We start from the raw sequence: 15581 nt of genomic DNA on the forward strand, positions 1-15581 counted from the left end.
TGTTAATCTATAGCTACAGCCCAGCATTCAGGATGGAGAGATGGCAGTTTTAGGCCAGGTGTACATGAACAGAGTAAATGTGAGAATTTGAATACAGTATAGTTTCTCAGACAGATGAGTCCAAAGGCATTATGAGTGATGGAAGAATTCTGGCAATCGTATCGTATCATATTTATAAACGCTCCAACATGCTTGTATATGTCGGCCTTGGTTACCTAGGTGGCTCTCTACACTGCTCAATCCCTGGCAGCCTCCCTATTCAGTACCCTATCCATGAAATCACACACTGTGATCACTTGCCAGGTCTTCATTGGTCTGCCTCTCACAACCCTACCCTTGATGTTCACACTTCTTGCACTCAGGACCCAGTTATCAACCCCCATCCTCTCCACATGCCCAAACCTTCACAGTCTACCCCTCCTCATCACAACACCAATACACTCCAGTCCCATCCTTCCTCCCAAACCATCTCAGTCTACCCCTCCTCATCACAACACCAATACACTCCAGTCCCATCCTTCCTCCCAAACCTTCACAGTCTACCCCTCCTCATCACACCACCAATACACTCCAGTCCCACCCTTCCTCCCAAACCATCTCAGTCTACCCCTCCTCATCACAACAGTGCACTCCAGTCCCATCCTTCCTCCCAAACCATCTCAATCTACCCCTCCTCATCACAACACCAATACACTCCAGTCCCATCCTTCCTCCCAAACCATCCCAGTCTACCCCTCCTCATCACAACACCAATACACTCCAGTCCCATCCTTCCTCCCAAACCATCTCAATCTATCCTTCCTCATCACAACACCAATACACTCCAGTCCCATCCTTCCTCCCAAACCATCTCAATCTATCCTTCCTCATCACAACACCAATACACTCCAGTTGCATCCTTTCTCTCAACTCTTCCATTGTAAACGTAGCCACCCCAGGCCTCACATTCAAGGACACACTGAACTTCCATGTAATGATTGTCATTTCTGTATGTTTGAGCCTACAAATATCCTCTCACTGCTAACAGATGAGAAAATCATGTTATACCGTAAAGAGAGCACCCACTCACTTTTGGCTGTTTTTTGTTGTACTATGGTCTGTACAGTTTGATGAGTTGATAAACATTAATGACACACAGCCTGTTATTTTATATCCAAGGGACAGCAGAGGAAAGTACAATTAATCTTGTCTTCATTGTTGTAAATCACAGCTCTAAAAAAATCTGAAAAGACTGTAACTGATGAAAAATTGATCATAGTTTACTAACCTTCAGCAGGCTGTCCCTAAATTTCATTTACAATATAAATGAGTGATATTAGAATATAGTACCACATGTAAGTCAAATACAGTATAACCCTGTGTACACTGGACCACCTGAGTCTCATTACCCCTTATTGAGTGTAATTGCCCCAGGTGAGTCCAGTAGCCTCATCTTGTGGTATGTAGCCTACAGTACCATTAACATTAAATGAAGTAGGTGGTGGCAGCCATCATCCACTCACTTGATGTAGTGCTGACTACTTCTTCCTTCACCTTTATCATGACAGTATTTTTCTCTGTCTACCCTGCACTCTTCCTGTTTCTTACCATCATCCATTCACATGATATAGTGCTTCCTGCTTCTTCCTTCACCTGTATCATTCTTTTTCTGTGTCTGTCCCCTTCTCTTCCTATTTCTTACCATCATCCTCTCACTTGATGTAGTGCTGCCTACTTCTTCCTTCACCTTTATCATTTTTTTCTGTGTCTGTCCTCCTCTCTTCCTATTTCTCCTATCTTTCCTGTCACTTTTTATTACTCTTCTTTCCTTTTCAGGTGGCTTTACATTGAGTGACAAGCTTAATGGTTTCCTGTAAGCCAGGAAACCATTTACAACGCTGGGTGGTAACCATATAACCAACCCATACGTGTTCCCTACGTGTCAACAAGTGGGTTGGCAGAGGGTTAGTGCCCCTCCCTGTAAAACAACTAACTCAGAGACAGACGGCTGCCCCTTATGGGATTATGGCTTCTGGCTGTAGATAGATAGATAGTAAGTAGATGGCCACATTCCTCCTGCTCCCCCCCTCCCTTTTTTTTTTCATTTTCTTTAATATGGTATTGACATCATATCTGTATTGTATTGTATCATTTTAAAAGCTCCAACATGCATTCATTGGCTTTTGTCACCTAATGGCAGCTCTCCATGCTGCTTGATCTCTGGCAGCCTCTTTATTCAGTCCCATATCCCTGAGGTCACAATCTATGATCTCATCCCAGGTCTTTTTCGGTCTGCCATTCACAACCCTACCCCATACGTTCATGCTTCTCATCGTCCACACCCTCATTGAGTGTTTATAATATTTTGTTTTCCTCTCAGACCATAGCATATCAGATCCTGTGGGACATGCAGTTCTTGTTCCGGAATCTTGCGCTGGTGGGCGGGTTGGCGCTGGTCCTGGCCGAGAGCAAAAAGGAGGCGCGGTCCATCTTCGCCGGGGTGCCGTCCCTGGGCGAGAACAAGCCCAAGACCTACCTGATGCTGGGCGGACGCATCCTGCTGGTGTTTATGTTCCTCACCCTCGTTAGATTTGAGTTCTCCGTCATGCAGGTGAGGACAGTGTGCAAATTAGTGTAAGAATTGAAGAGAGTGTACTGAGATGGTTTGGTCATATGGAGAGAATGGTTAACAGTAGTGGTGAAAAAGGGTACATCTGAGTGAATCTGAAGGAGGGAAGAGATGAGGTAGGCCAAGAAGAAGGTGGAGGGATATGGTGGATGAGGGTGTGAGGAAGAAAGGTATGGAAGTTGGTGAGGCTAAGGGACTGACAAGAGATCGAGCTGGCTGGATGAATTTTGAGAGCCCTTAGTTTAACTCCCTGTCCATAGAAGACTTAAGCAGTACCAAGGCCAACTGCAGTATGGCAGTTACAGTCAACTCTCACTGTAGGAATAAATTTGTGGGGCAGCCTGATCAAATATAGACAAAAATCCATTATATCTGATGGTCCCTCTCTTCTGTGGAATTTCAAGCACATGTTTGAATATAAATGAGTGCAACAGCATATTCTAGTACTAAAATTTTAAACTATACCCATTTGACACCAACCTGACTCATAATTTTGCCTTTCTGCTGCATATTTCACATCCTTGTCATTGCACTTCTTCATGACTAGTACAGTATTATTACAACAGCATATTCTAGTACTAAAAATGAAAACTATACCCATTTTACACCAACCTGGCCCATAATTTTGCCCTTCAGCAGTTTATTTCTCAGCCTTGATGGAGTAAAAAGGGTAGGAAGCACTTGTATTGCCTCCCATTGTGCTCCATTTAATGAACATTGTTTCTTATGGTCATGTGGAGAGGATGAAGAGTGAGAGACTAGCGAGGAGTGTGCATGTGAGTGAGGTGGAGGGGGGGGGGAGAGGGAGGGGAAGGCCAAGGATGAGTTGGAGTGAGAGACTGACTAGAAGAGTGTATGTGAGTAAGGGGGGAAAAAGGGGGAGGGAGACCAAGGATGAGATGGAGGGATGGAGTAGAGAAATGTATGAGAGAGGGGTGTGATGGAGGGATCGAGCGGAGAGATATGAGAGAGAGGGGTTTGATGGTGGGATGGAGTGGAGAGATAAGAGAGAGAGGGGTGTGATGGAGGGATGGAGTGGAGAGATATATGAGAGAGGGGTGTGATGGAGGGATGGAGTGGAGAGATATATGAGAGAGAGGGGTGTGATGGAGGGATGGAGTGGAGAGATATATGAGAGAGAGGGGTGTGATGGAGGGATGGAGTGGAGAGATATGAGAGAGAGGGGTGAGATGGAGGGACAGAGTGGAGAGATACGGTATATGAGAGAGTGGGGTGTGAGCAGGAGTAAGGACAACCAAATTTCAGAGGGCAGGGTGACATGGAGGCAGTTAATATGTGGCCACTCCTTATGTGATGAATGCTTCTGGTAATAGACAGATAGATAAATATATTGATAGATAGAATTGCTAGTCTGTCTATTTATCTACAGCCCGGCACCCTATCCTGCAAAGGGTGGCCGCAGACAAAACGCCTCCAGGTCGCTCTGTCACCCACCATTTGACTGCCTTCCCCCCACACTCATATACCCCTCAACTCCATTCCTCCACCTCATCCTTGGTCTCCCCCTCCCTCTCCCTCCTTCCACTTCACCTACGTACACCCTCTTGGTTAGTCTTTCATCGATAATGATGTGTATTTTCGTTCCAGATATTCCAGATTGTGATTGGAGGATTGTTGATGGCGTTGGTGGCGGTGGGGTACAAGACAAAGCTGAGTGCGTTCCTGCTGGTGTTGTGGCTGACGGTGTTCAATGTTTACGTCAACGCCTGGTGGACCATTCCCTCCTACAAGCCCATGAGAGATTTCCTTAAGTACGACTTCTTCCAGGTGGGTATTCTTGACAGCCATGTGGAGAGGGTGCAGAGCAAGAGACTAATGAGGAGAGTGTGTGTGAGTGAGGTGGAGAGGCAAAGAGGGAGGGGGAGACTGAGGATGAGATGGAGGGGTGGCATGGAGAGGTATATGAATGAAGTGGAGGGGAGAGGAGGGAGGGGGAGGCCAAGGATGAGATGGAGGGATGGAGTGGAGAGGTATGTTAGAGAGGGTGGGTGTGATGGAGGGATGGAGTGGAGAGGTATATGAGAGAGGGGGGTCTGAGCTGGGGGGAGAGCAGTGAAATGGCTGGGGACAGGGCGACATGGAGGCAGTTTGTTTGTGGCCACCCCTTACGGGATTAAGGCGTCTGGCAATAGATAGATAGACAGCACAAACTCAAACCAAAATGTGTGATCCAGAGGCTTGACAGAAAATGGAATGTTTTGGAAATCGTATGATTTATAAAGACTCCAACATGCTTTCATACATTAGCCTTGGTCACCTAATGGTGGCTGTCCATGCTGTTCAGTCTCTGGCAGCCTCCCTATTCAGTCCCTTATCCCTGAGGTCACATTCCATGACCTCATCCCAGGTCCTTTTTGGTCTGCCTCTTGCAACCCTACCCCCAATGTTCACACCTCTCACCCTCCCCACCCTCTTGTAGAATAATAATAATAACCTGATGAGAAAATTGTGTTAAAAAATAGCGTACAGTTCCATTAATCATAAATGCAGTGAAAGACCTTGTAATAATAATAAATTTTCTGTTAGTATACTTATTCACAAATCAACACTTCAGATATGCATCAGTTGTGAGGACAGATATCAGCGCCCTTCTGTTGCATGAGAAAGATATTTTGGAAAGTGGAGGATGTTGGCAATCAGATGTTGAGGTTTTGGAGGCTGTACTGAATACTTGTGCTGGGTGGTGGGCTGCCATAACCCTGCGTTAGTATATACCGTCTACACAGTAATTTATACCCACCATGTTGGCTGTGTAAGTGGAGGGTGTACTGTACTTAACACCAGGTATTTCTCTGATTGTTGTTGAGTAACCCCAGTCTGTTTGGCTGAGCACACCCATCAATCAGCAACAAGCAGTCACCCATGCAAGGCTGTCCCATGCAGTAATGTTCCTGTGTGTTAGACAGCAGGAGAAATGTGGAGGTTTGATTTCCAAGTAGCTGCCACATTTGCTTCCATCCACGTAGTTAACAGGGGCACCATAGTAGGCTCCACATTACCCTGCTGTTTGGCTATATGGTTACCACCCAGTGTTGTAAATGGTTTCCTGGGTGACAGGAAACCATTAGGCTTGTCACTCAGTGTAGAGCCACCTGCACTGGGAATAAGAATAAGAAAAGAGACAGGAAGTGTGGGAGAAACAGGAAGAGAGGAGGAGAGACAGAAAAACAGTAATAAAGATGAAGGAAGACATAGGCAGTACTACATTGAGTGAATGGATGATGGGAGAAACAGGAAGATGAGAGGGGAGGCACAAAACAAATAATAAAGGTGAAGGAAAATACAGGCAGCACTACATTGAGTGAGTGGATGATGGACACCCCCACGTAACACCATAGTTGTTCAAAAGACACCTTCATATCACCTCCAGCCTGGGAAGGATTAGGTGATGGAGGGATGAGTTTACGCAAAGCCATCTGCCAAGGCCTTGCCCCTCCAGAAGGGAATTATTACGGATCTTATAACCCTGTGTGGATGTGGGAATGACACTATACTGATTATTATTATTATTATTATTTTATTTTATTACTATTATTATTATTGTTATTTTTTATTGTTATTATTATTATTATTATTATTATTATTATTATTATTATGGTATTATTATTATTTTATATTTGACTTCCTTTTCACCTTATCTTATTTTTTTCAACGTTATCTTTTGACACGTATTCATGTAAATCTCTCTCTCTCTCTCTCTCTCTCTCTCTCTCTCTCTCTCTCTCTCTCTCTCACTAACACTGTTTCTTTTCCCCAGACACTGTCAGTCATTGGAGGGCTGCTGATGCTGATATCGCTTGGGCCTGGTGGAGTCAGCATGGACGAACACAAGAAACAGTGGTAGACCCGACCCCACAGTTGCCATTCTTTTATAGGCTCGTGCTCTGGGGGCGCTCGGAGGGCCTCAGCGCCTCTCCCCAAGTGGTTTATTCTCTTATACCTCACTGTCTTTTGTGTTGTTGCGGTGGTTAGGTAACGATGAGAGGATGGTGAGAAGTGGATGTATTTTGCTTATTACACCTTGCCATCTTCTCCCTCGTTACTGATTTAGGTGTTGATATTAATACACACAGCATACAGGACTGCGTTAAGGGATAATAGGCCAAATAAATCACCGAGGGAGAGGCGTCGAGGGACCTTCCATAACCCCCTAGACTGCACATCATTAAGTCCATTGTAGAACTGCGCTCGGACATGATTCACACCCGCTCCATGCCCGCCCAGACTCCCTCACTCAAACTCCACATCTCGTGAAATATTTCAGTCCAAGAGTTACAGGGGCGAGCTAGGATTCCAGGGGCTAGAGTGGTGTGTGAGTGGGAGTGTGGCCCAGTCAGTTTTGGGCCAGCTGTGGTGAGTGTTGTTTGCATTTCATTCTTGCTTCCCTAGCTCCCCCCCCCCCTGCAGGATGGGAGAGGTGTGGATGGTGATAATGAGAGGATGGTGAGGATGATGGTGATGATGATGATGGAGTGAGGATAAGGAAAGGTGTGAATGATGATGATGATGGGGTAGTGTGAGGATAGGAAAGGTGTGAATGATGATGATGATGATGATGGAGTGAGGATAGGAAAGGTGTGAATGATGATGATGATGGAGTGAGGATAGGAAAAGAGGTTATGGATGACGATTATGATGATGATGATGATGATGGAGTGAGGATAGGAAAGGTGTGAATGATGATGATGATGATGATGATGATGGGGGTAGTGTGAGGATAGGAAAAGAGGTATGGATGATGATGATGATGATGATGATGGAGTGAGGATAGAGAAGGTGTGAATGATGATGATGATGATGATGATGATGATGATGGGGTGAGGATAGGAAAGGTGTGAAATGATGATGATGATGGAGTGAGGATAAGGAAAGGTGTGAATGATGATGATGATGGGGTGAGGATAGGAAAGGGATGATGGTGTTGATGGAGTGAGGATAGGAAAGGTGTGAATGATGATGATGATGATGGAGTGAGGATAGGAAAGGTGTGAATGATGATGATGATGATGGAGTGAGGATAGGAAAGGTGTGAATGATGATGATGATGGAGTGAGGATAGGAAAAAAGGTGTGGATAATGATGATGATGATGGCAGGGTGAGGGATGGAGGGTGGGAGAGTGGGCGGGCATGGAGGGCTGCGAATCACAACGGGCGGGCTTCTGCTTGCACAATGGACTCTCCCGCAGCGCTGATGAGAAGCCACAAATCTTTTTTAGCGTAAGGCAAACGAGATTCATTATTATTTTTTTAAGACAGCAAATTTGGAGAGAGAGAGAGAGAGAGAGAGAGAGAGATACTGTATATATATATAAGGTCAGGTTACTTTTTTTCAATTTCCCCCCGTTTTTTTTAATTCCTCCCCCCCCCTTTCCCTTTCTTTCAGGTGTTTTTAAAATTCGCTTTGACGTTTTTATGGTTTTTTGAAGTAAATTATGGGCTTTGAAAATTCACCTACCCCCTTTTTTAATTCCCCCCAAGTTTTTGGAATTGGCCCCCCATTTTTTTGGAATTGGCCCCCATCTTTTTTTTTTTTGGAATTGTCCCCCCATATTTTTTTGCAATTGCCCCCCCCCTTTTTTTTTTTTTTTTTTTTTTTTTTTTTTTTGAATTTCCCCTTCCCCTTTTTTTTTGGGGGGGGAATTGCCCCTCCTCCCTTTTTTGGGGGGAATAGCCACTCACCCCTTTTGTTTGGAATTGCCCCCCCCCTTTGTTTTTCAGCGATGTCTATGTTACATTGTGTTATTTTAGGCTAATTGTTAAGCCACTGGTTCTATTGGTGTGTGTTTTGGTGTTTTTCTGCCTGCGTTTTAGTTTATTCAGGTTGTTAGAGTTGTCTTGAAGAGGAGAGGGGTTTGTTTTGGTCCCAGGGTTGTCTTACTCTGAACCCAGTGGACTGCAGGCTGAAACTGCCCCTGCTGAGTTAACCATCCTTCTCTTGGTGGATAGGGAGGGAGGTGAGGATGTGTTAGTGGATAGGGAAGGAGTTGAGGGATGTGTTGGGGGATAGGGAGTGAGTTGAGGGATGTGTTGGGGGATAGGGAGTGAGTTGAAGAATGTGTTAGTGGATAGGGAAGGAGTTGAGGGATGTGTTGGGGGATAGGGAGTGAGTTGAGGGATGTGTTGGGGGATAGGGAGTGAGTTGAGGGATGTGTTGGGGGATAGGGAAGGAGTTGAGGGATGTGTTAGTGGATAGGGAAGGAGGTGAGGGTGTGTTAGTGGATAGGGAAGGAGTTGAGGGATGTGTTGGGGGATAGGAAGGGAGTGGAGGGCCATCTGTATAGGCAGGCAGTCGACCATCTTCCTTTCGGGGGATAGGGAGGGAGTTGTGGGACATTTGTAAAGCCAGGCTCTCCTAGTTAGTCTCACCCCATGAAGGCATCCCACCAGAGAGAGTAACTGGAGCCCCGTCTAACACTCTAAGCCTCTCCTAACCTGAATAAAGCCATCTAAGGCAGAAATATGCCAGAAAATACCTCACTAGATCCACAGGAATATCATCATCATCATCATCATCCACTGCAGGACACCCCCCACTCCTCATCATTTGCTCCCTAATAAATCCCTTCAATTTTGTGTTCTGTCTTTCATCCCTCTGTCTTTGGGGGATTTCAGGATTAATTTCAGCTTTGGATAGGCTTTGAACTGGCAGGGTTAGCTCAGTCCTTGTTAATCCCTTCACTAATCCCTCCTTTACCGGATAAAATCATAGTTGGATTAGTTGTCACTCGAGAAATTAGACTCGGCCTTCATTTTCCGATCTTTCCTAAATTGAGCGTGTTTACAAACTTACCCTGTGGCTTTACACGAACAGGGGACACTAGGTGGTTCATTTGCTCCATTCGTTTATAAATTCTCCAGCATGCTTGCGTATGTCGGCCTCGGTCACCTCTCGGCGCTCCGTGCTGCTCAATCTCTAGCTGCTTCTCTCTTCAGTCCCTTATCCCTGAGGTCACACTCCACAACTTCATCCCAGGTCTTTTTCAGTCTGCCTTTCACAGCTCCACCCTCACCATTCACGCCCCTCACCCTTCCACACCCCTCACCCTCCATGCCTATCACCCCTCCACACCTCTTACCCCTCCACACCCCTCACCCCTCCACACCCCTCACCCCTCCACACCCCTCAGCCTCCACACTCCTTACCCCTCCACACCTCTCACCCTCCACACCCCTCACCCTCCATGCCTCTCTCTCTCTCTCCACATCTCACCCTCCACTCCCCTCACCCTCCACAGCCTTCACCCTCCACACCTCCAATCCTCCACACCTCTCACCCTCCACACCCCTCACCCTCCACACGCAGCTGTCATCCTCCATCCTGTCCACGTGGCCACACCTTCTCACTGTATCCCTTCAGTAACAACACACCCAGTTCATTCATCAAATATTTGGCCCAGTCAGAAAAAAAAATCCATGTCCCTTATTTTTCATTTCGTTTTGATGCTGCCAGACACTTCAGCCTGGGAGGGATAGTTGGTAGTAGTAGTGGTAGTAGTAGTAGTAGTGGTGGTAGTAGTTGTAGTAGTAGTAGCAGCAACCCATGGCTTATCTGAAAGGATACGCGATAGACCTGTGGCTATCTACTGCCTGGTGCCTTAATCCCATAAGGGGTGGCCACAAGTAAATCGCCTCCATGTCACCCTGTCCCCTGCCATTTCACTACCCTCCCCCCAGCTCACATCTCCTTCTCTCATATACCTCTCCACTCCATCCCTCCATCTCATCCTCAGTCTCCCCCTCCCTCTCGCCCCCTCCACCTCACTCACATGCACTCCTAGTTAGTCTCTCTATCCTCTTCACTCCATCCCTCCATCTCATCCTCAGTCTCCCCTCCCCCTTGCTCCCTCCATCTCATCCTCAGTCTCCCCCTCCCTCTTGCCCCCTCCACCTTGCTCATACTCTCCTAGTTAGTCTCTCTTTAAAATCGTAGTATATATATATTCATTCAGTAAGCAGCAAAATAGAATATATGTCCAAAATTATTCTCTCTCTTCTTTCTCTTTGGCAGTCATTCCCCCCCCCCATATTGCCCCTTGGTGTGGTATCTGTGTGGGTGGTATTATACCAGTGGGATATGTTAATGGGGGACTGCACGGATAGCGGAAACTGGTATAACAGATTGAGACAAAAATAGGGTCACGAAACTGGTATAATCGATTGAAAAAATAATCACGAAACTGGTATAATGGATAAGAAAGATTGAAACTGGTATAATGGATAAGAGATTGAAACTGGTATAATGGATAAGAAAGATTGAAACTGGTATAATGGATAAGAAAGATTGAAACTGGTATAATCGATTGAAAAAATAGGGTCACGAAAACTGGTATAACGGATAAAAAAAATTGTGAAACTGGTATAATGGATTTAAAAAAAAATAGGATAGCAAGACTGGTATGATGGATTAAAAAAAATAAGATCACGAAACTGGTGTAAAGGATTGGAAAGAAACGATGACGAAAACTGGTATGACGAATTAAAAATAGTGCAATTGAAACTGGTGTAACGGATTAAAAAAAATATCACAAAACTGGTGTAATGGATTGGAAAGAAACGATGACGAAAACTGGTATGACGAATTAAAAATAGTGCAATTGAAACTGGTGTAGCGGATTTCAAAAAACAATATAAAATCAGGAAACTGGTATAACATTGAAAAAGTAGGGTTGCAAAAACAGGTATAATGGATTTAAAAATATATATATATCACAAAACTGGTATAATGGATTGAAAAAAAAATTGGTTCACGAAACTGGTATAACGGATTAAATAAAGATTGTGAAACTGGTATAATGGGTTGGAAAAAGATCATGGAAACTGGTATAACGGATTAAATAAAGATTGTGAAACTAGTTTAATGGGTTGGAAAAAGATCATGGAAACTGGTATAATGGATTAAGTAAACATTGTGAAACTGGTATAATGGGTTGGAAAAAGATCATGGAAACTGGTATAATGGATTAAGTAAACATTGTGAAACTGGTATAATGGGTTGGAAAAAGATCATGGAAACTGGTACCTTATAACAGATTAGAAATTGAATCACGGAAACAGGTATAATGGATTGAAAAAAAAAAAGATGAGTTCACGAAACGATTGAAAAAATAGCTTCACGAAAACTGGTATAGTGGATTGAAAAAAAAATTGAAACTAATATAACGGGTTGAAAAATAGGATTGGAAAACTGGTAGGATGAATTTGAAAAAATGAACGTGGTATAACAAATTGAAAAAATTGTGAAACTGGTATATTCATTCATTCATTCATTGCCAGACGCCATGTATCCCAAACGGGGTGGCCAAGCGCTTAGAGTTAATTGTTTTACAGGGAGGGGCACTAATCCTCCACCAACCCCACTTGACACGTAGGGGTATAACTTACTGAAAAATAGGATCACGAAAGCTGGTATAACTGAGAACATAACTTAGGGTTAAAATAGGGTTAGGTAACAGACCCTGCTGGCACCACCAAATTGGCGTCTTAATTGCCCATTCTCGTATACATCGGTTTCTGGTATACCGGATGCTGGTATAACGACCCCTGCCTGTGTATGATTGGTTCCTGGTATAGCGTATGCTGGTATAACGATCCCTGTGCGTATAACGAGGCTGTTTGGAGGGCCAGGGGGGCAGGGAGAGCCGAGGATCAGGGTAGAACGAGTTTGCTGTATATCCACGTTAGGTGAAGATTTTATGCCTGTTAAGAGGGATTTATTAAGGGATTTATTGGAGAATTTATTAAGGGATTTATTGGAGGATTTATTAAGGGATTTATTGGAGGATTTATTAAGGGACTTATTGGAGGATTTATTAAGGGATTTATTATAAGATTTATTAAGGGATTTATTATAAGATTTATTAAGGGATTTATGATACAATTTATTAAGGGATTTATTAGGATTTAGAGGATTTATTAAGGGATTTATCAAGGACGTGTAACCCCACCAGGTGTTATAGGCTATTCTCATCAGTTAAGGAAGCTCCCTAACACCTTTTCCTTATTGATTTATTTTCCCTACTTTCTTGTATGGAAGTTAAGAATTACACACAGAAGGATTATTAACTAACTGTATGTAAAAATAAATAGGTAAGGAGAAGGTGTTAGGGAGCTTCTGTAACTAACAATACTATGGGTCTTCGGTCTGTACATTGTCAGTTAAGGAAGCTCCCTAACACCTTTTCCTAAGTGATTTATTTTGCTTATTATACCTTTCCATCATCTTTTCTGTTTCTTAAATCATTCCAATATCTCCATACTCATCACAAATAACACACACAATGATATCAGCCAGTCACATCCAAAAATAAATCACTAAGGAAGAGGTGTTAGGGAGCTTGCTTTACCACTGAGAATAGAAGCCAGTCTGTCCTGAGGGAATAAACCCAGTCAATGCTGAGAATTTATTGGTATGGAAATAAAGGCAACGCCAGACGCAGATGGTCAGTGGCCTTGATCATCCCCCTCACAGTCTGTCTATCCATCTATCTATCTATCTCTCTGTCTATTGCCAGATGCCTTATTCCTGTAAGGGGTGGCCACAAACAAATCACCTTCACGTTGCCCTGTCCCCTGCCATTTTGCTGCCTTCCCCCCAGCTTACACCCCCTCTTAACCCTGAAAAGGGTGGCCACAAACAAATCGCCTCCACGTTGCCCTGTCCCCTGCCATTTTGCTGCCCTCCCCCCAGCTCACACCCACTCTCTCGCACAGTCGTAAGGGGTGGCCACAAACAAATCACCTCCATTTCGCTGCCCTCCCCCCAGCTCACACCCACTCTCTCGCACAGTCGTAAGGGGTGGCCACAAACAAATCACCTCCATTTCGCCCTGTCCCTCGCCATTTCGCTGCCCTCCCCCCAGCTCACACAATCAACCCATTTTATAACATTACCCTTTAGCTTCCTTCAATTATTTTTTGGGTTATGGTAAACTTATGCTGAGCACAATTGTTTTCTAGATTAACATTAAAGAAAAGTAATGTCTTTGAAAACGTAACGCCTCTGTACTGTAATTGTTTTTAGAATTCTTTGGACGGTTTTTATAAGAATGTACAGTTGTGCCGTCGGCCATGTTGCTGCTGTTAACGTTTTATGAATTTTAGTTTCCCCGGCGTAATATCCCTTTTTGAAATTGCTCTCTATCTCTTCCATTCGTCTGATGCTTCCTTACGTTGTTGTTATAATTCTCAAATGCACAGACCAGCGATCCTGTGTGTCATAAAGAGGATAGGGACAGATTTTAATAAACCAGTTAGTTTTGTACAAAAGGAAAGCGTTTAAAAAAAAATACGTGTGTGTGAGCTTTACAGAAGTTTCCACCGGTCCTCAAAAAAAAAAAACAGATCTTTCAAGCTTTTTTATGCCCTTGAAAGAGTTTTATATTTATCTCAAGGTTTTAGCGGAGCAGAAGTTCAACCCCACGGTGTTCAGAGGAGTGGTATGTAATATTTGTTATGTGGCTGAAATAAAGAGTCTTTGTATAACCCTGGTCTTCTGTTTGGTGTGAAAGGTGCGTGACGGCTCAAACTCCAACATCCGGTTTCTGCATCCACACATCCAAATTCCACATCCAAACATCCACTTTCCACATCCAGACATCCAGTTTCCGCATCCAGATATCCAGCTTCCACATCCAAACATGAAATTTGTTACGTGGCTAAAATTAAGTCTTTGTATAGCCTTGTCTTATGGTTTGGTGTGAAAGGTGCATGATGGTTCAGACTCCAATATCCCAACATCCAGTTTCTACATCCACACATCCAAATTCCACAGCCTAACCATTTCTGAACGTGCAGTTTCCACGTCCGAACATCCAATTTCTATACCCGAAGATACAATTTCTGAACATCCAATTTCCGCATCAAAAAATTCATTGTCCACATCCGAACATCCAATTTCCACCTCCAGTTCCCAAAAACTGCTTTCAGAATTATTTTTTCATGCAAAATGGGGTGTTATGTCCTCACACAGTCAGTGCATGTTTGAGAACAGAATTTATTTTTAGGCAAGTATAATAATAGATTGTCTGTCTATCTATCTACTGTATAGCCCGACACCCTAATCCTGCAAAGGGTGGCTGCAGACAAAACACCTCCAAGTCGCTCTGTCACCCACCATTTGACTGCTCTTCCCCCAACTCACTCCCCCCTCCCTCACATACCTCTCATACATTACTAATACAAAGCACTTTATTGCATTAACTGTTCATGGTACTGTCAGCCATTTTTTTTTGTTTTGTTTTTTTACATAGTTTTCTAGGTACCACTTGATTTTACTTTCCAAATTATACCATTTTTCAATTTCATTTTTGGTATTGGCCTTTTCAAAATACAGTATATCACTTTTCGATTTTATTTGTCCTGTTGTGCATTCCAAAATATATCACTTTTCGGTATCATCTTTTGCAAATCCTTTGGACCCAGGCAGTTCGGATTTTGGAGTTTGTATTGTCATGGTAGCTCTCAAACATGCAGGTTGAATGGAGGAATGTAAAGGGATGATACTAAAGGTGAAGAGAATGAAACCTGACATCTTGGTGGAATGAAAACAAATCTGTCTGTCTATCCATCTATCTATCTATCTCTTTGTCTGTCTGTCTGTATATAGCCAGACATAAACAGATCTCTTCCATGCCGTCCTGTCCCTTCCCATTTCGCAGCCCTCCCCCTAACTTACACCCCCCTCTCTCACCTCTTTACTCCATCCTTCCATCTCATCTTCGGTCTCCCCCTCTTTAAATACTTCACTAATTGTCCCAAGGGTGTATCTGTGAAGGATGGAAGAGAATTATCCACTATAGGTATACTCCTTTCACTTTAATCTGACCTAACAATGATGCCATGTTTCCCAGTGAATTCCTTTACTGGGGTTGGTCATGGTACAGCGGATGTTTACAATGGAGTAGAAGCTAAATCAGGTGCCCAAAACCAGCCACTTACTTCCCCAACAGTTAC

At 43.8% G+C, this 15581-nt stretch overlaps 1 protein-coding gene across 1 annotated transcript in view; it reads left to right on the forward strand.

Annotated features, from left to right (window-relative positions):
* Surf4 (Surfeit locus protein 4) overlaps positions 1–6888 on the forward strand; it is a 13973-nt gene extending 7085 nt beyond the window's left edge. Inside the window, exons 3-5 of the mRNA XM_080268516.1 lie at positions 2360–2590; positions 4217–4396; positions 6387–6888. Coding sequence (XP_080124642.1) covers positions 2360–2590; positions 4217–4396; positions 6387–6473 — 498 coding nt within the window. The 3' untranslated portion in view covers positions 6474–6888. The remainder of the gene's footprint in view (positions 1–2359; positions 2591–4216; positions 4397–6386) is intronic.
* Positions 6889–15581: the final 8693 nt, after the last annotated feature.

Source organism: Coenobita brevimanus, chromosome 28, assembly GCF_032717465.1.
Source record: "Coenobita brevimanus isolate Jiangsu-jjx chromosome 28, ASM3271746v2, whole genome shotgun sequence".
Lineage (NCBI taxonomy): Eukaryota > Metazoa > Arthropoda > Malacostraca > Decapoda > Coenobitidae > Coenobita > Coenobita brevimanus.